Source organism: Nuphar pumila, chromosome 14 (genome assembly GCF_984573655.1).
Source record: "Nuphar pumila chromosome 14, dmNupPumi1.hap1.1, whole genome shotgun sequence".
NCBI lineage: Eukaryota > Viridiplantae > Streptophyta > Magnoliopsida > Nymphaeales > Nymphaeaceae > Nuphar > Nuphar pumila.
Window position 1 is genome coordinate 7,312,813 of NC_143262.1, and position 19,505 is coordinate 7,332,317.

Below are 19,505 nucleotides of genomic sequence, written 5' to 3' on the forward strand. Positions count from 1 at the left end.
AACCCACTCGAAGTCTGGAATAAAACTGTCAACAATAAATAATTATTTTCACACAATTTATAGTGGACAAGAATACAAAATCATGCACAAAATTGTTACTTTTACCCCTATCGCAAATACTAGATAGAGAGCATAACACTTATGGGTAGGAAAAAAACAGAGCAGTTTGTAAACTACTGCAGGGAAGATACGTTGAAAATACAAGTAGTCTTCATGTTTTATTCATATTGCAAGGCTTTGCACCACACACTACGCAGATAAAAGAAAAGTATTCCTGTAAATGAAGATCCACATAATAATTAAACAAATTGGAAATGGCATAAAAGCTTCCAATTCATGCACCATCAATAATAGGCAACGTCTACAATATCAAAGAGAATAAAGAGTACCTGCAGGTATGGTAATCTTAACCTCCTTGATCCCCTCCACAGTGCCAAAACCATCACATGCAGCACAAGATTCCTTGAAGCAAATGAAGATTAAACAAGTCAGATCCTAATGGATCTATACAGCAGCAATGAAGCATGTGGCACTCTTAAAATCAGAAAGGACACCTTTATGATGTGCCCCAACCCCCTACATGTACTGCAAGTTGATCTGAATGGAGGAATTGTAACCTGCAGAGCAATTTTGTATACATCAAAAATAATGAAAGCAGACAATTAAACAACAAGATAAGATAGTAGCACATTATAATTAAACATACATTTTGTTACTGGGAAAGACACGGAATCTTTCTCAAGAAACGCAACATCAGGAAGCAGCAAAAATATATAGGGAACATACCTTTCCAATGCCTCTACAAGTTGGACATACTCTCCGCTTGGAACCGATGGGATGACCGCTTCCTTCTGCATTAGCCCAAAGAAAAAAATAAGAGATTAACAAATAAACAATCTGAAATAACTATGAAAGTGGAATGCACATATAGCTATGTATGCATGATCTGGAAAAGAAAAATTACAGACCTCTATTGCAATGGGAAAGAGAAAACTGTGTAAAGAAACCACCCAAGAAACAAATAAATCACAAAATGCTTAAAGCAAACAGGTGGGTTTATGACCACTTTTATTCTAGGATAAACTTTTGATAATCCAAGGACCATTTAGTGTACATAAGACAGCTCTCATCCAAAATGCCATTACATTCTCTCTAGCACTAAATTCTCTTTTCACAAAAAGTGCCCACCATTTCCAAATGAAGGCTCCGTCCTCCCTTTCTGACCAGGCATAAGAGTGAATCCAAACACAAGACACATAGCATCTAAATAAATAGTACACGTGGGCTAGCAACAGGAAACAGATAGTATCAGTAAAAACTCCAACATGCATACAGAATCACAAGCAAAATCACCCGATATTGGGCTATCTTCCAAGCAAACTCCTGGATAAGAAAGAGATGGCCCTAAATGTCATATAGATTGCTAACAATTGGTGTGAAGCAATAGTGAAGCCACACTTCTTAATCCAAACCAAGAAATAGAACCATTTTTATGGCTGAACCAGAAAAACATCAATAAAAGTATAAAACAATTCATAAGAAAATACAGACCATCAAGTTCATCATTTTTGCCCTCTTTTTCACTATTTAATCCACCATTACATTGTTTATTGCAATTTGTAGAAATTGTTGGAAAAGATTTAATTTTTTTCAGATTTATTCTGATTTTTTTTCTATTTTTATGAATTTTTTTAATTAGAAAATCAGTTTTTAAAATAGATCGATTCCAGTCCTGACAAGTCCAATCAATATGGCCCGATTTAGGAATTTGTTCAAAAAAAATGATACAGATCTGATTCCGATACTGACAACATTGCTCAAGAGAGAATTAGCACTCAAAAACATCACTTTATTTAGAACTATTTTGACACCTGCTTAAAATTACATAACCCATAATATATATATGGAAAAATATTATTTGCTACTAATGAAGGAACTAATGAGCTAGAAAGCATAGGTGCAAGTTGTAACCACATAGATGTGTTCAGCATGGTTTGTTTGCTAAGGATCAACTGCCATTGCTGTAGTTCAACAATCTATCTATTTTCACAGGGCTCTAACTATCATCGAAGTACTTATTATTAGCGTGAGGTCTAGATTCACGCATGAGAATCCAGAACCAAATCACGTCAGATCCAGATCACCCAACGTGATTGTGCCTCTTGTGTTCACGTCTAATGTGATTGTTGTGTTTCCTTAAATGCCCTGATTAATCTCTTTTGTATTTTATGTAAATTAGGGTATTTTAGTCATGATATATCTTAGTTGTAAAGTTAATATATAGTTACAAGAGAAACATGATTTTCCCACATTGGGAATCGTGTGTTCAGCTCAAAACCCTATTGTCCTCTTTTCTCTCTGCAGGGAATTCAGAAACCCTAAATCTAACATGGTATCAAAGCCATGATCCGGAGCATTGCTGAAAAATCTTGGTGAACTTCAAGATCCGGTTTTTTCTTCCTCTAGGTAATAGTTGATTCTTCTAATCCCCCTTTTCTTCCCGCTTTCTTTATTCTTATTTAAATTTGCGCCCTCTTGCTATTTCTTTCTCAAATTTGTGTTTCTTCTTGTTTCCTCTTCCTTCCTCAAACCTAATTTCTTTCCCCTTGTTATTTCTTCTTAAATCAAATCTGCATTTGGATGAATCTCTATTTTTGAAATCTTGGGTTGAAGTTTTTCAAATAGATTCTCGTTAAATCGTGTTTGGGTCACGATTTTGATATTTCTTTCTATTTTATTCCTTTTTTTGTCATATTTGATTCATCAAGCTTGAGAATCAGATTGATGTCACCCTAGATCTCACGTTTTCGGTTTGTCATAATCAGGAAAAATCAAGTTCAAAGTTGATCTCGATATATTGGGTTGCTAAAATTTTATTCGTGGCAAATATCTTTGATTGTTAATCCCATGTTTTATTCTGCAAAAAAAAAGTGACAGATTATTGCCTCCTATTGTTGCCAATTTTCTGCAATCCCTTTTGTCGAGTGATATTGCTTCTAATTGCTTATTGGCTGCCCTGATTTAATCTTCCTGCATCGTTCCCTAGTTCTCATGTTTTCGGTTTGTGATAATCAGGAAAAATCAAGTTCAAAGTTGATCTCAATATATTAGGTTGCTAAAATTTTATTCGTGGTAAATATCTTTGATTGTTAATCTCACATTTTATTCTGAAAAAAAAAAATATGACAGATTATTGCCTCCTATTGTTGCCGATTTTCTGCAATCCCTTTTGTTGTGTGATATTGTCTCTTATTGCTTATTGGCTAACCTGATTTAATCTTCCTGCATCGTTCCCTAGTTTATTTCTTTTTCATGATCAATTTCTAGCAATTTCCTCTGTCAATTGATTTCTAAAAAATTAAATAATTCCAACTATCTTACGTAGAAAAGATAGATTGTTCCTTTTATTAGAAGCCAGAATCTTGCTGGTCACCTAGATGGATCAGTAATTGCTCACCTGAGTTTCTTATGAAGGAAGATAAAAATAACAAAGGGGTTGTCACCGCAACGAGGATCGTTCGTAATCCAGATTTCATCAACTGAATGAAGAAGGATCAAGCTTTAGTTGCATATATTTCTTCCACTTTATTGTAGGAGGTATTGGTGGAAATAGCATATGATTGCACTACCATGGCATTGTGGAATACATTGTTGCATACATACTCCCAAATTTCAAAGGCTAAGATTATATATCGAAAAAGAGAGTTCCAGATGTTGAAAAAGGAAGCATCCATGTTTATTATGGAGTATTTCAATAAAATCAAGTCCATCACAGATAAGTTAGATTTAATTGGATGTCAAATATCTGAGAAAGACAAATTTCAGCAAGCTCTAGTTCGTTTGAGACCTGAGTTTGACGTGTTGTCCACTATTCTGAAAAAAAAATGGAACCAGTGTTATCAAAAATGTGCCTTGAGGCGCAAAAGGTGTGCCTTGCCTTGAGGCGCGGCCTTCTGTGCCTCAAGGCGCAAGCCTGAGGCGCAAAAAAATGATTTTTTTTATAACAAGATTTCTGAGACATGATCAACAAGATTTTTGTAAGTTAATCTCAAATATTTTCCAGTTATTTCAGTTATGTAATCAGTTTCTTAGTATATTACTATATTTTAACTTTTGTTGGTTAATCTCGTATATTTTTCAGTTATTTCAGTTATGTAATTAGTTTCTTAATATATTTTAACTTTTATTGGTTAATCTCATATATTTTCCAGTTATGTAATCAGTTTCTTAGTATATTATTATATTTTAACTTTTGTTGCTTAATCTCGTATATTTTTCAGTTATTTCAGTTATGTAATTAGTTTCTTAATATATTTTAACTTTTATTGGTTAATCTCATATATTTTCCAGTTATGTAATCAGCTTTTTAGTTATTTTTATATGTTAATCTCATATTTTTTAGAATAATCTCATATATTTTAACTTTTGTAGGTTAATCTCATATATTTTTCAGTTATTTCAGTTATGTAATCAGTTTCTTAGTATATTATTATATTTTAACGTTTGTTGGTTAATCTCGTATATTTTTCAGTTATTTCAGTTATGTAATTAGTTTCTTAATATATTTTAACTTTTGTTGGTTAATCTTATATATTTTCCAGTTATGTAATCAGTTTTTTAGTTACTTTTATATGTTAATCTCATATTTTTAGAATAATCTCATATATTATAACTTTTGTTGGTTAATCTCATATATTTTCCAGTTATGTAATCGGTTTCTTAGTATATTTTATCTCTTGTTGGTTAATCTCATATATTTTCCAGTTACGTAATCATTTTTTTAGTTACTTTTATATGTTAATCTCATATTTTTTAGAATAATCTCATATATTTTAACTTTTGTAGGTTAATCTCATATATTTTCCAGTTATTTCAGTTATGTAATCAGTTTCTTAGTATATTTTAACTTTTTTTGGTTAATCTCATATATTTTCCAGTTATGTAATCAGTTTTTAGTTACTTTTATATGTTAATCTCATATTTTTTAGTACTTATTTGAGATTTTCTATTTCTTATTGGTTGTTATTTCATCAATAAAGCATTTCTTTATTTATTTGTATTTTTAGATATTTTTTTTTATAATTTTTTTAAAGTTTTCAAAAAAAATAATTGAGGTTTATGGCTCGCCTCGGTTTTTGGTGGAGCGCCTCGCTACGCCTCAATGCTTTTCACAACACTGACCGGGACCATTTCTAATTTTGATTATTTGAAGAACAAACTTCTTAGCTATGAGAGTCATTATAGGGGATGTCAAATACAGAGAAGGTTGAAGCAAACTCAGATGATATATTGTTTATGGGATCCTTTTCAGGTCATGGACGTGGAGGAGGACGTGGTTGTGGCAGAGGAAGAGGTTATAATCAGGGAGGACGATGAATTCTTCCTACTAATATTCCTTTAAGAGGAAGTACCTCTAATAACAACATCCTACATACTATATTTGCAAGAAGAAGGGCCATGTAAAATCAAAGTGTTGGTTCAAAGATGATCCGAGATACAATCTTGAAGCTAGAGGTAAGCCTGCGCCTAGAGATCAAGAGCAGAACAAGGGGCAAAGTGGCCCTGACAAGGATCTTTTGTTGGTTGCACTTTCTGAACTGAGCTTCAAACAAAATGATTAGAGTGTTTGGTATGTTGATTCTGGAACCGCCAGCTACATCACATGTGACGCTGATAAATTTTCAACTAAGAACTTGACTAAAAGCAATTACTTTCACCAGTCTATTAACTCCCACCTCATGCCCCTGCTTCTACTACCAGTTTAGACTACAAAACTAGTTACAATTGTGAAAAGGAATCCAGGCAATAGGAATTGAAGCATTTGGATAATAGATGCTAAAAGCATAGGCATACACACACAACAGTGATATTCTTGGTTTTTAAAATAAATAGGGGTGGCCACCAGGCCCGCTACCCGACAGGCTATCAGGTACGTGGCTGGTAGGAGCCAGACTCGGGCCTCATTTTGAGGACCCAGCCCAAAAAAAGTTGGGCCAAGCCCTCGTCGATATAATATTGGGTCAGGCTCAGGCGTGGTTTCTGGCCCAATTCGGGCCCTTATGGGCAAAAAAAACAAATAAATAAAATCGTAAGAGTTAAGGTTTGAGAGGAAGACTCCTCCTTTTATAGTGAATAAGGAATTGTCAACTCTCTTTCACCATCGATGTGGGACCATTTTCTCGTAAATTCCTATATTCATGTGCATGCATGATTGCATGAGAAGAAGAAGACTCCTTTTATTGTGAATAACGAACTGTCAACTCTCTTTCACCATCGATGTGGGACCATTTTCTCGTAAATTCCCTTATTCATGTGCATGCATGATTGCATGAGAACTAAAACCACTGCAATTCTTTATCTCCTTCTCTCTTACTCTATGGTGTAAAAGAAAAAAAATAAAAGTTTACTTATTGGGAATAGTCTCATATCGCCCAGGGAGAAGATGCAGTGCCTATCCAAATCCATGTCCTTGTTAAAATACATGTAATTCATATATATATATATATATATATATATATATATATATATGTAATTGTCTAAAATACCCGATAGGGGTATTTTAGTCATTTCACAAGTACCCGATAGGGGTACTTGTTATTCTTCTTTTATTTTCCTTTTTGTTTTTTGTAATTTATATTTTTTATTTTTATGTTTTTTGCTCACACAAAAGAGGCCCCACCATGTAGTCGATGGGGCCCCCAACGGTCACATTTGTGACCGTTGGGGGCTCCCAACGACTACATGGGGAGCCCCTAGGTGGCTCTCCTTTTAAGGCCTTTTGGCCATCCCCCCTCTCCTTCTTTTGTGTATAAATAGGGGTGAACCCCTCTTGTATTTTTCACACTTGAGAGCTCTCTCTCTTTTCAATAAGAAACATTTATATTTTTATGTTGTGTTGTCTCTTGTGGGTTTGGGTGTTAGCCCTTTTTGTTTGTTCATTAGTGGATGTTGTAAGTGCTTAATGCACTCTTTGCTTTTCCGCATATTTCATTACATGGTATCAGAGCAAGGTTTATGCTCTTCTTCTTAATATAGCTAGTCGTGTAGCTATATTTTTTTATTGTTGTATCTCTCTTCATTTATCCTCTTGTGAGTGATTGAAATGGAAGGAGAACAAAAGATTGATCTCTCCTTCAAGCTCAGTGGCTCCAACTACATGATGTGGGCCGCCGCCATGGAGAACAACCTCAAAGGTAAAAAACTTTAGGGATACGTTATGGGCACCATTCCAGAACCACAACTCCAACTAACTAAGATGGATGGTGATCAAGAAAAAGCTCTTGAAGGAATTGCCCGCATGAATGCCATTAAAGATCACCAATCTAAAGTGGAAGATTGGGAAAGCAAGCATGCCAAGATTCTTGCTTGGTTCATGAACAATGTGGAGCTCAAGATTTGCGCGAACATTGCCAAGTTTCGGATGGCGAATGAAGCATTGTCCTTTATGAAAGGTATGTTTACTCAAAAAGACCTTGCTCGTCAATTCTTTCTTCAAGAAAAAATTTGGACTATCAAGCAAGGAGAAATGAGTGTAAGGGATTACTTTAGCACTCTTGGTCCCCTATGGGATGAACTATCTTTACTAGAATCAAAATGGGTTTCTAGTGTGGATGTGGAATTAAGGAGAGAACAAATGGAAAAAGTGCACTTTTTCCAATTTTTACATGGGCTTAGGCCCAAATATGAACAAGTTAGATCTTCCCTCCTACATAGATCTAAGCCTCTTCCCTTGGAAGATGCCATAGCCGAAATATGCCAAGAAGAAACTCGTCTTGGCATGATTAAAGGAGGAGATGATGTCTTGGCCATATCAAAACCCGGCAACCATATGAAAGCTTACAAACCTCCACATTTTGGAAGGCAAAATAATTATAATGGCAAATATAGGAAAGTCATTTGTCATCATTGTCAAGAGTCGGGTCATATAAGACCTAATTGCCCTAAGTTGAATGAAGCACCTAAAAATAAGGTTGCTTCCGTTGAAGAAGCTACTCAAAAGAAAGAGGAAACCACCAAAGGAAAGGAATTTTTCTCTCTTGCTCAACTATCGGAAGCACTACAAACTCTACTCAAGATACCATCAACCTCGGGTGCCGCCATAGCTTCTTCCTCTCCTCCAGGTATGTCTTCTTGGATCCTTAACTCTGGAGCTTCCTTTCATATGACCCCACTTGAAAATGAGTTTTCCGATTTATGTAATAATTATAAAAACTCCTATGTTTCAACTGCCGATGGTACATCTTTACAAGTAAAAAGTTTTGGAACTTTAAACTTTTCAAAAGATTTCTTTGTGCCAAACGTGAGAGTTGTACCTCAACTTAATTTAAATCTTCTCTCTGTTGCTCAAATATGCGATCATGGATGTGAAATCTCCTTCTCAACTAAGGATTGCTCTATACAGGATCTCCGGTCCGGGAAGCAGATTGGGCAAGGCCATAGGAGGGGAGTGTTAAAATGTATCTCTCTTTATGTAAATATTTACATATATATATAAAGAGAGATACATATACATATATATCACGTATATATGTATATGTATCTATCTTTATATATATATATGTAAATATGTATGTTTCTTTTTGTTTCTTTTCTTTTCTTGTAAAACCCGCAAGGGTATTTTAGTCATTCACCTTTTGCGCATATTCATAATTATGAATATGCTGTAATTCTTTTTGCTTTTTCACTTTTATTCTTTTTCTTTTTTTCTTTTTCTTTTTTTCTTTTTCTTTTTTTCTTTTTCTTTTTTTGTCCTTTTTTTGTGTTGACTCAAAGTCAACTTGGAGGGCTCAACACTAGCTGTTGAGCCTCTCCAACGATTAGAATTCTAACCGTTGGAGGGGCTCCAACAGCTAGTGGAGCCCCTCCAAGGCTTCCTTTCTCATTATAAATAGGGGAGTTCCCCCTTTGTAATACTTACTTCTTGGAGCTTTTGTTCTCCAAGCTTCTCAATAAAATTCTTTATATTTTGTATGCCTTTGTGCATTTGAGTTTCTTTATTGTACCTTTGTGTACATTTGTTCTAAGTGTTCTTGTGCATTTGTGCACATTGGTGGTGTTGTGCTTATCGCACACTTTATCTCTTTTTGAGATATTTTCACATGGTATCAAAGCTAGGCTTAAAGGAAAAGAAGATCGTGCTCTTTTTTCTCTTCGTTGAATACCTCGTAAAGCGTGCCATTAAGTTGTGGTGGTTGAAGTGAAGACTCGGCTCTTCATTCTATATTTTGGAAGCTTCCTACATCAAGAAGGGACTCATTTCGCATTGTGGTACGCATTTATTTCTCTTTGTATCCTCTCTAATGGGCGAAAAGGATTCTCACTTCTCTCTTGGCTTCAAATTGAATGGAACGAATTATCATGTATGGGCCGGGAATATGGAGGCCCGTATAAAAGGAAAGGGTCTTTGGGGATATGTTCAAGGAACTATTCCCGAACCCGTACCAAAAATTACTACCCTTGACAAAGGGGAGATCAAGGTTCTTGAGGGAGAAGAAAGAGAAAAGGCTTTTGAAGATTACAATAAGAAGCATGAAGAATGGGAAATGAAAAACTACAAAATAATCTCATGGTTCTTCTCTTCGGTTGAGACCAAAATTAATGTCAATATTCTAAAGTTCAAAAAGGCATGTCAAGTATGGGAATATCTTGAAAGAATGTATACTTCAAGAGATTTGTCCCATAAATACTATCTCCAAAAGAAGGCCTTAACCCTTCAACAAGGAGAAATGTCCGTTAGAGAGTATTTCGCCGAGTTATCCACTATTTGGGATGAGCTTGCCCTCCAAGAACCTAAATGGAGTGGTGAGGCTATTGAATTGAGAGCCAAACAATTAGAAGAAGATCATTTCTTCAATTTTTTAAATGGGCTTAGACCCGAGTTTGAACAAACTAGATCCGCTCTCTTATCTTCTTTCTCTTCCCCTCCGTTGGAAGATGTGCTTACCAAATTAAGTGGAGAAGAAACTAGATTGGGAATGAATAAAACCAATCTAAGTGTGTTGGCCGTCCCCTCTAAAGATGAGGATGAGGGTGCTTATGCCGTCTCAAGACCGGGGAATAATGTTAAAATCTATAAACCCCCTCATTTTAACAAAAATCGAGGAAGAGAAAATGGTGGGCATTATGGAAGGAGAGATTATAGTAAGTTCATATGCCATTTTTGCAAAGAACCGGGTCACATTAAACCGGTATGCCCTAAATGGAAGAAGATGGTGGCTATGTCTACTACTTTCCAATCAACCAAGGAGGAAGGTCCTTCTACTTCCAATCATGCTACTTTGGCTCTCAATCAAATCATGGAAGCTCTTCAACCACTCCTCAAGGGATCCGTTTCCGGAGCCGCCATGACCACCTTCTCTCCTCCCGGTAAGACTCTTTGGCTCTTAGACTCGGGTGCATCCTTTCATATGACTCCAAATGTTTTTTCACTTTCTAAATACTCAAAAAATTTGTCACCCTCTTTTGTCTCCACCGCGGATGGGGCTTCTCTTGAAATAAAAGGAAGTGGTGATTTTGAAAGACAAGGTTTTTTTATTCCAAAAGTTAGATTTATGCCAAAACTAAATTTAAATTTGCTTTCCGTCTCTCAACTATCGGATCATGGGTGTGATATCAAATTCTCATCAAATAAATGTTGGATACAGGATCGCCGGTCCGAGAAGTTGATTGGGGAAGGCTCTAGGAAGGGAGATCTTTATCTCATGGAGTTTCTTCAAATTCCAAAAACCTCTTTTTGTAATGTTGCCCAACATAAGGATATAAATGTTTGGCATAAACGCCTTGGGCATCCAAATATTGTCAAGCTTTCGTATTTACATTTTGCTAAAACCTTATGTAAAGACAATTTCAATTGTAATGATTGCATTCTTGGTAAAATGAGAAGCTTACCTTTTGGACAAAAAACTATGTTTTCAACCAAACCTTTCGAAATTGTGCATTCGGATGTATGGGGACCGGCACCCGTTGTGTCTAAGGGAGGTTTTTCATATTATGTTATTTATATGGATGATTTTTCAAGGTATAGTTGGATATACTTCCTCAAACATAAACATGAGGTTTTTTCTACTTTCAAGATCTTTCACATGTTAATACAAAATCAATTCAATAGTAAGTTACAAATTTTTAGAACCGATTCCGGGGGAGAATATCTCTCAAATGATTTCAAAAGTTATATTGAAAATAATGGGATTGTTCATCAAAGGTCTTGTCCCAAAACTCCCCAACAAAATGGGTTGGCCGAACGTAAACATAGACACATAATTGAAACTACAAGAACTTTACTAATTTCTCAAAAAATTCCAAAAAGATTTTGGGCCGAAGCGGCTCTTGCATCGGTTTATCTCATCAACCGACTTCCATCCAAAAACTTGAATCAAATATCTCCATATGAACTCTTGTATAAAAAAGAACCCGACTACAATAGGTTAAGAATTTTTGGTTGTAAATGTTTTGTTCTCACCGATAAGAATGATAAATTATCTCCCAAAGCTATTCCTTGTGCTTTTTTGGGATATTCGGAAACTCAAAAAGGGTTTAGGTGTTATGATATTAAAAATGATAAACTATATGTTTCAAGAAATGTAACCTTTTTAGAAAACATAAGTGGTTTTGAAGAACACAAAAATCATGAAGATAATGCCGATTATTCTTTTTTGTTTGAACTATTATCTAGAAATGAAGATTTTTTTAGCGATGATGAATTAAAAGAGAATGAGGATATAAGTGAAAGCATTCCTCAAACCATTCATGATGAAGAAGAAATGATAAATGAACCCATTACCTATACTCATAGAGATAAAGGCACTTTTAGAAGTGCAATAGAGAAATATAGTGATCTTAGTGAATCTTCCAACAATTCTCGAAGAACTGAAAGATCTAGGAAAAATCCTTCTAGATTTATATCCTATGAGTCTTTTTCTCCAAAACACAGGGCATGCCTTAGTGCCATTCACTCATATCAAGAACCTAGAAATTTTAAAGAAGCTAAGGAAATGATTGAATGGAGGGATGCCATGGACAACGAACTTAGAGCCCTCAACAAAGCCAAAACGTGGGTTTTTCAATGTCTTCCAGAAGGAAAGAAAACAATAGGATGTAGATGGGTTTTTAAAGTCAAAACCAAGAGTGATGGCACTCTCGAAAGATATAAAGTCCGTCTTGTCGCAAAAGGATATAGTCAAGAATACGGCATCGATTACGAAGAAACCTTTGCTCCTGTTGCACGAATGGTTATTGTAAGGTGTTTGATCACCATTGCATCTATTAAAAAATGAAATATTTACCAAATGGATGTTAAAAATGCATTTCTAAATGGGGATCTTAATGAAGAAGTCTACATAGATGCTCCTCCTGGTATGAACGTACCAAAGGGGAAAGTCCTTCGTTTGCAAAAAGCGCTTTATGGTTTAAAACAAGCCCCTAAGGCTTGGTATGATCGATTTAATGATGTAATGGTTCAAAATGGTTTTTCCTCATGCTACACTAACACTGCTCTGTTTGTCAAAAAGTCTGATGCAGGAATTGTGATTTTACTGTTGTATGTTGATGATATGTTGATAACAGGTAGTGACATAAAGGGCATCAGAAACATTAAAACCACTTTAAAAGAAACGTTTGAAATGTCAGACCTGGGGTATCTGACTTACTTTCTTGGTATCGAGGTAGCCTACTCTCATAGAGGCTATTTTTTGTCTCAAACTAAACTTGCCTGTGAGATTCTTGACAGATCAGGTATTACTGATAATAAAATCTGTGAGACCCCTGAAGTTGTGGGATCAAAAATGAAGATCGATGATGGGAAACCTTTGGAGGATCCTACCCCCTACCGGCAACTTGTGGGATCTCTAATGTATCTTAGCATCACAAGGCCGGACATCTCTCATGCCGTGCATACTGCAAGCCAATTTCAGCATGCTCCTACATCCGTTCATATGAGTGTCGTTCTCCGAGTTGTCAGATACTTAAAGGGAACTTTAAACAAGGGAGTTTTCCCTTCCTCTTCTTCTGAGTTGAATTTAATTGCATATACTGACTCTGATTGGGGAGGTGACCCAAATAACCGTCACTCCACTACAGGCTTTTGTATTTTCTTAGGTGAATCCCTGATCTCATGGAGATGTAAGAAACAACAGAAGGTGTCTCTATCATCCACCGAAGCAGAATATCGAGCCATGGCGTCTACAACTATGGAGATTGTCTGGATTCATCAGTTGTTGCAAGACATGGGGATTCCAATTCAAGAACCCACAAAGTTGTGTTGTGATAATAAGAGTGCAATCTATATTGCTAAGAATCACACGTTTCATGAGCGGACAAAGCATATTGAGATGGACTGCCATTATGTCCGAGAGGCATATCTACAAAAAGTCATCGACCTTCCTTATGTAACGTCAGAATATCAGTTGGCAGATTTCTTCACCAAGGCGCTTTGCTCTCCAAGATTCAACTTTCTCCTTAGCAAACTTTCGGTCATTGTGCCCTAAGTTTGAGGGAGGGTGTTAAAATGTATCTCTCTTTATGTAAATATTTACATATATATATATAAAGAGAGATACATATACATATATATCACGTATATATGTATATGTATCTATCTTTATATATATGTAAATATGTATGTTTCTTTTTGTTTCTTTTCTTTTCTTGTAAAACCCGCAAGGGTATTTTAGTCATTCACCTTTTGCGCATATTCATAATTATGAATATGTTGTAATTCTTTTTGCTTTTTCACTTTTATTCTTTTTCTTTTTTCTTTTTCATTTTTTGTCCTTTTTTGTGTTGACTCAAAGTCAACTTGGAGGGCTCAACACTAGCTGTTGAGCCTCTCCAACGATTAGAATTCTAACCGTTGGAGGGGCTCCAACAGCTAGTGGAGCCCCTCCAAGGCTTCCTTTCTCATTATAAATAGGGGAGTTCCCCCTTTGTAATACTTACTTCTTGGAGCTTTTGTTCTCCAAGCTTCTCAATAAAATTCTTTATATTTTGTATGCCTTTGTGCATTTGAGTTTCTTTATTGTACCTTTGTGTACATTTGTTCTAAGTGTTCTTGTGCATTTGTGCACATTGGTGGTGTTGTGCTTATCGCACACTTTATCTCTTTTTGAGATATTTTCACAGGGAGATCTCTATTACATGAGCAACTTGAAACTCCCCACTAACTCTTTTTGTAACCATGTCCAAGATAAAAATATTGAAATTTGGCATCAAAGACTTGGACATCCAAGTTTCTCAAAAATGTACTCCTTTGCATTTGGAAAGAAATTTTTTAATGAGAAACATTTTGTTTGCAAGAATTGTATTTTTGGCAAAATAAAATCTACTCTTTTTCCAAACCGAACTTTTGTGTCCAAGAGACCTTTTGAGTTAGTCCATTCGGACGTTTGGGGTCCTTCTCCAGTCATGTCTAAAGGAGGGTACTCCTATTACGTTACTTTCATTGATGACTACACTAGGTATGTATGGATCTACTTTCTCAATTTAAAATCCGAAGTCTTTGACTTCTTCAAAAAAATTCATATGATAGTTAAAAATCAATTTTCAAGTAATATCTCTATTCTTAGATCTAATTCGGGTGGAGAATATTTATCAAATGAATTTCAAAACTATTTAGAAGTAAATGGAATTTGTCATCAAAGATCGTGTCCTAGGACTCCCCAACAAAACGGCTTGGCCGAAAGAAAGTATAGACACATCATGGAAACCACTAGGACACTCCTTAATTCCAAAGAAATTCCAAAGAGTTTTTGGGCCGAAGCGGCCTTAACCTCAACTTACTTAATAAATAGAATGATATCTTCATCCTTACAAAATACATCTCCATATGAAAAACTATTTGAAAGAACACCTGATTTCAATAGATTAAGAAAATTTGGATGTAAATGTTTTGTCCTTACACATAAATAGGACAAATTATCTCCTAAAGCTATTGAATGTGTTTTCTTGGGATATGGAGAAAATCAAAAGGGTTTTAGATGTTTTGACTTGAAAAATAACAAACTCTATGTATCCAAAGATGTAACCTTTTTGGAAAACGAAAATGGTTTTGTGAAAACTAAAGATATTGACTAAAGTGAATATGCTTTTTTATTTTATCTTCTATCTCAAGAAGATGAGACTCCTCAAGAAGAGGAAATCTCTAATGAGTCTTTGCATGACCTAGAGGATATTCCTCTTGACAATGTTATAGATGAAAGTGATAGACTAATCCAAACCTATGTTAGGCGTGGTCAACAAACTCAAATGAGCGCCTTAGAAAAATACTCTCAAGGATCCAACATAAAAGAAACCTCTTTAACGAGATCCGGTCGGATCTCCAATCCTCCTAATAGGTTTGTTTCTTATGAGTCCCTAACTCCAAGATATAGAGCGTGTCTAATTGCATTGCACTCATTTCATGAACCTTCACACTATAATAAGGCCAAAAACATTCCCCAATGGGTTGAAGCCATGGACTTAGAGCTTAGTGCCCTTGAAAAGGCAAAAACTTGGGAAATAACTTCGTTACCCACTGGAAAGAAATCCATTGGATGTAGATGGGTCTTCAAAATTAAAACTAAAAGTGATGGTTCATTAGAACGTTATAAAGCACGGTTAGTAGCTAAAGGATATGCTCAAGAATATGGTATAAATTATAAAGAAACCTTCGCACCTGTTGCTAGAATGACTAGTGTTAGGACTCTTATCGTCATGGCATCTGTCAAAAAATGGCATATCTATCAACTAGATGTTAAGAATGCTTTCCTAAATGGCGAATTAACTGAAGAAGTTTATATGGATCCTCCACCAGGAGTGTGTATTGGTAAAGATAAAATTCTCAAACTTAAGAAGGCATTATATGGTTTAAAACAAGCCCCAAAGGCTTGGCATGATAGATTTAGTAATGTAATGATAAGTTTGAATTTTCGTTCATGTTATACTGACACTGCTTTGTTTGTGAAAAGTGCAGGGTCATTAGTAGTTATTTTACTACTTTATGTTGATGATATGATCATCACAGGAAGTGATGAGCAAGGCATTAATGATATTAAGAAGGTTTTGAAAGAAAATTTTGACATGTCTGACCTTGGTTTCTTAAGATATTTTTTAGGGATTGAAGTGGCGTACTCTCCTCGAAGGTACATTCTCTTTCAGATGAAACTTGTTGCTGACATCTGTTCCAAATATGGTATTTCCGATGATAAGAAAATAGAAACCCCAGAAGTCATCAATGCAAAATTAAGGTTGGAAGATGGAACACCTCTCAAGGATCCTACTCCTTACCGGCAACTTGTTGGGTCACTAACCTACTTATCCATCACTCGGCCAGACATAGCTCATGCCGTCCACTCTGTCAGTCAGTTTCAACATGCACCTACAACCGTGCACATGAGTGCAGTCTTAAGGATCGTCAGATATATCAAAAACACCATAACTAAGGGAGTTTTTCTTTCCTCTGCCTCGTCACTTGATTTAATTGCTTATACTGATGCAGATTGAGGAGGAAATCTCAATGACCGAGTCTCAACTACGGGATTTTGTGTTTTCTTAGGTGACTCTATGATTTCTTGGAGATGCAAGAAGCAACACAAAGTATCATTGTCCTCAACGGAAGCAAAATATCGTGCTATGGCTACTATAACCATGGAACTGGTGTTGTTAAGAAGTCTCCTCAGTGATATGGGCATTGTCATCTCTACTCCTTCGAAGATGTGTTGTGACAACAAAAGCGCAATCTATATTGCAAGCAATCACACCTTCCATGAGCGTACTAAGCATATTGAGATGGACTGCTATTACGTACGTGATGAATACCTAAGAGGAACCATAGCACTACCTTACGTCACATCTGAGTACCAGTTGGCGGACTTCTTCACTAAGGCCCTTGCTGCTCCTCGTTTTTTGTTTCTCCTTAACAAGCTTTCGGTTATATCCCCGTAAAGCTTGAGGGAGGGTGTTAAAATACATGTAATTCATATATATATATATATATATATAATTGTCTAAAATACCCGATAGGGGTATTTTAGTCATTTCACAAGTACCCGATAGGGGTACTTGTTATTCTTCTTTTATTTTCCTTTTTGTTTTTTGTAATTTATATTTTTTATTTTTATGTTTTTTGCTCACACGAAAGGGGCCCCACCATGTAGTCGATGGGGACCGTTGGGGGCTCCCAACGACTACATGGGGAGCCCCTAGGTGGCTCTCCTTTTAAGGCCTTTTGGCCATCCCCACTCTCCTTCTTTTGTGTATAAATAGGGGTGAACCCCTCTTGTATTTTTCACACTTGAGAGCTCTCTCTTTTTTCAATAAGAGACATTTATATTTTTATGTTGTGTTGTCTCTTGTGGGTTTGGGTGTTAGCCATTTTTGTTTGTTCATTAGTGGATGTTGTAAGTGCTTAATGCACTCTTTGCTTTTCCGCATATTTAATTACAGTACTTCACAATGCCATGTGGGCTTTTGTGGATCATGATTTGACCTACTGCAACCTGACCCAACAAGTATTCTGTGGATTTCAGACAAGATTTTAGTATCCGAACCTGAATAATGTTGGGCTGAGCCCGACCCAATAATAGTTGGGTTGGGCTTTCGGTGGCCCAATGATTGTGTCGGGCCTTTGTGGGGTCTGGATCGGCCCAATGGCCACACCAAAAGATAAAGTGATTTCAGATCGAAGAACGTTTCACTTCAACCAGACAAATCTGTGGAGACTAGAATCAAGAAACATGCACCAAATGGCAATCAGTATACTGTTAGTGACTCAGGAATGTCAGCCTTTGGTGTGTTCAAAATCCAAATGTAGATGCTATCAGTAAAGAGAGAAAACCGACAAACAAAAAGAAGGTTCTATTTTACTTACTACAAGTGTCACAAGGGACTTTGGCACCAAAGGATATATGCTTGGTGCAACCCTTGGCAGCTTCAGCAAATGACAGTGGCAGGTCTACCTATTCAATAAGCCATAAGAACAACAAATAATTCAAGTAATGAACACATGAACAAAAGACCATGCCCAATTCAAGTCTTAATTGAATAACACTAAAAGCACTCGTACCTGTATGTCAGTGGCTGCACTTTCTGTGTCATTCTCAAATATCTGGGGAATACTCGATCATTAGTTAATGACTAAAAGAAGCAAAACTCTCCCACAAGTATGTCCAACACTTTGAAAATGCTGGGATATTTTGAATAATGTTTCCTAATGATAACTTCCCAGATGTATCATAATATTTTCAAAATATCATCAGATTTGCATTTAATGCAAACACTGTCGCAATGCTAGACAATATTTGCTGCAACATTTAGCGGAGAAAATCAGCTGCTTCTATATTGCTAATTTTCTAAGGATTTTTCCAATAATTTCCCAAGACAGAACTTTTTCCAAAGAACTCAGGTATTTGCTTATGAAGATATTCCTGAGAAAGATGGTTGAACAGTAAAACATGTAAAGACAGTACAATGGAAGAGATGTAACAGATATTTTTCTGTCAAGATATTTTTGAGGAAGATTGTAGACCAAAACATGTAGAGGTAGCATAATGGATGAGTATAACAGAGTCAAGAATCCACAAAGAAACGGTAACCTTACATACCTCGGAGAAGATTTTCTGGAAATCATCAGAAAAATGTGCTTGAAAACCATATCGAAATCCAGCTCCTTCAATATTTTCACCTCCCTGGAAATCATTTTCTTTCTGCTGACTTTGGACATATACCTAACATACATGTGCAGAGTACGAGAAATTCAAAAGTTATCATCATACAACCGGTATGCAATGAAATACAACTGTTGTTCTGAACTTCCAATCCACATTGTGGTCAAGCATCAAAAATGCTGGACAAGAAAGTCTGCTGCTTCTTTCTTTCTCTATATGGATGAATATATGAAAGTTAAAAAGCAGTATTTAGTGTGCCAAATGATATTTGAAATTCATTACTTCTCTATGACAGTCATATCTGTGGGTTCTGTACCCAAATTTCCCTTAAAAAGGTACATCCGCAATGATATTCATGCAACATGGCAAAAGTAGCGAAGAAACAGAAGTTATATTATTGATGAAGGAGAAGTAAGCATACCCTAAACATACAGAAAAAAAACAAAAATAAGATTATTGGGTGTACCTTATCATACTGCCTTCTCTTTTCTGCATTACTCAGTATCTAAAATTTACCTTGCATATAAGATGTCATCAAATTAAGAATATAACGTAGATCACTCTAAACAAACAAATAAGTTTTTCTAAAGGAATGACAAACCTCATATGCATCTCGTATCTCTTGGAACTTTCTTTTTGTAGCTGCAGTGTTTTTATTGGCATTTGGATGATACTTCTTGGCGAGCTGCATAAAGTTAAATACATTGAGCATTGTAGGATAAAGAATCATCAAGAAGCTGATAATAAGCAAATAATATTTTAGATCAAGTCCTTGTAGGAAAAATATTAAAAAAAAAAAACTTAAAACACATGTATAAGATTTCAGAATGATAAGAAAGGTAAGGAACAATATCTCACACATACCATGAA

At 35.8% G+C, this 19,505-nt stretch overlaps 1 protein-coding gene across 3 annotated transcripts in view; it reads right to left on the reverse strand.

The window, feature by feature from the left end:
* Window positions 1-19,505, reverse strand: part of LOC149816216 (chaperone protein dnaJ 1, mitochondrial-like) — a 55,682-nt gene that overhangs the window by 34,187 nt on the left and 1,990 nt on the right. For all 3 annotated transcript variants that reach the window (XM_089986605.1, XM_089986606.1, XM_089986604.1), the window contains exons 5-12: window positions 19,237-19,320; window positions 19,102-19,140; window positions 18,573-18,695; window positions 18,035-18,076; window positions 17,840-17,927; window positions 787-851; window positions 555-617; window positions 390-462 (exon numbers count right to left, since the gene is read on the reverse strand). In XM_089986605.1, the coding sequence (XP_089842731.1) occupies window positions 390-462; window positions 555-617; window positions 787-851; window positions 17,840-17,927; window positions 18,035-18,076; window positions 18,573-18,695; window positions 19,102-19,140; window positions 19,237-19,320 (577 nt within the window). The remainder of the gene's footprint in view (window positions 1-389; window positions 463-554; window positions 618-786; window positions 852-17,839; window positions 17,928-18,034; window positions 18,077-18,572; window positions 18,696-19,101; window positions 19,141-19,236; window positions 19,321-19,505) is intronic.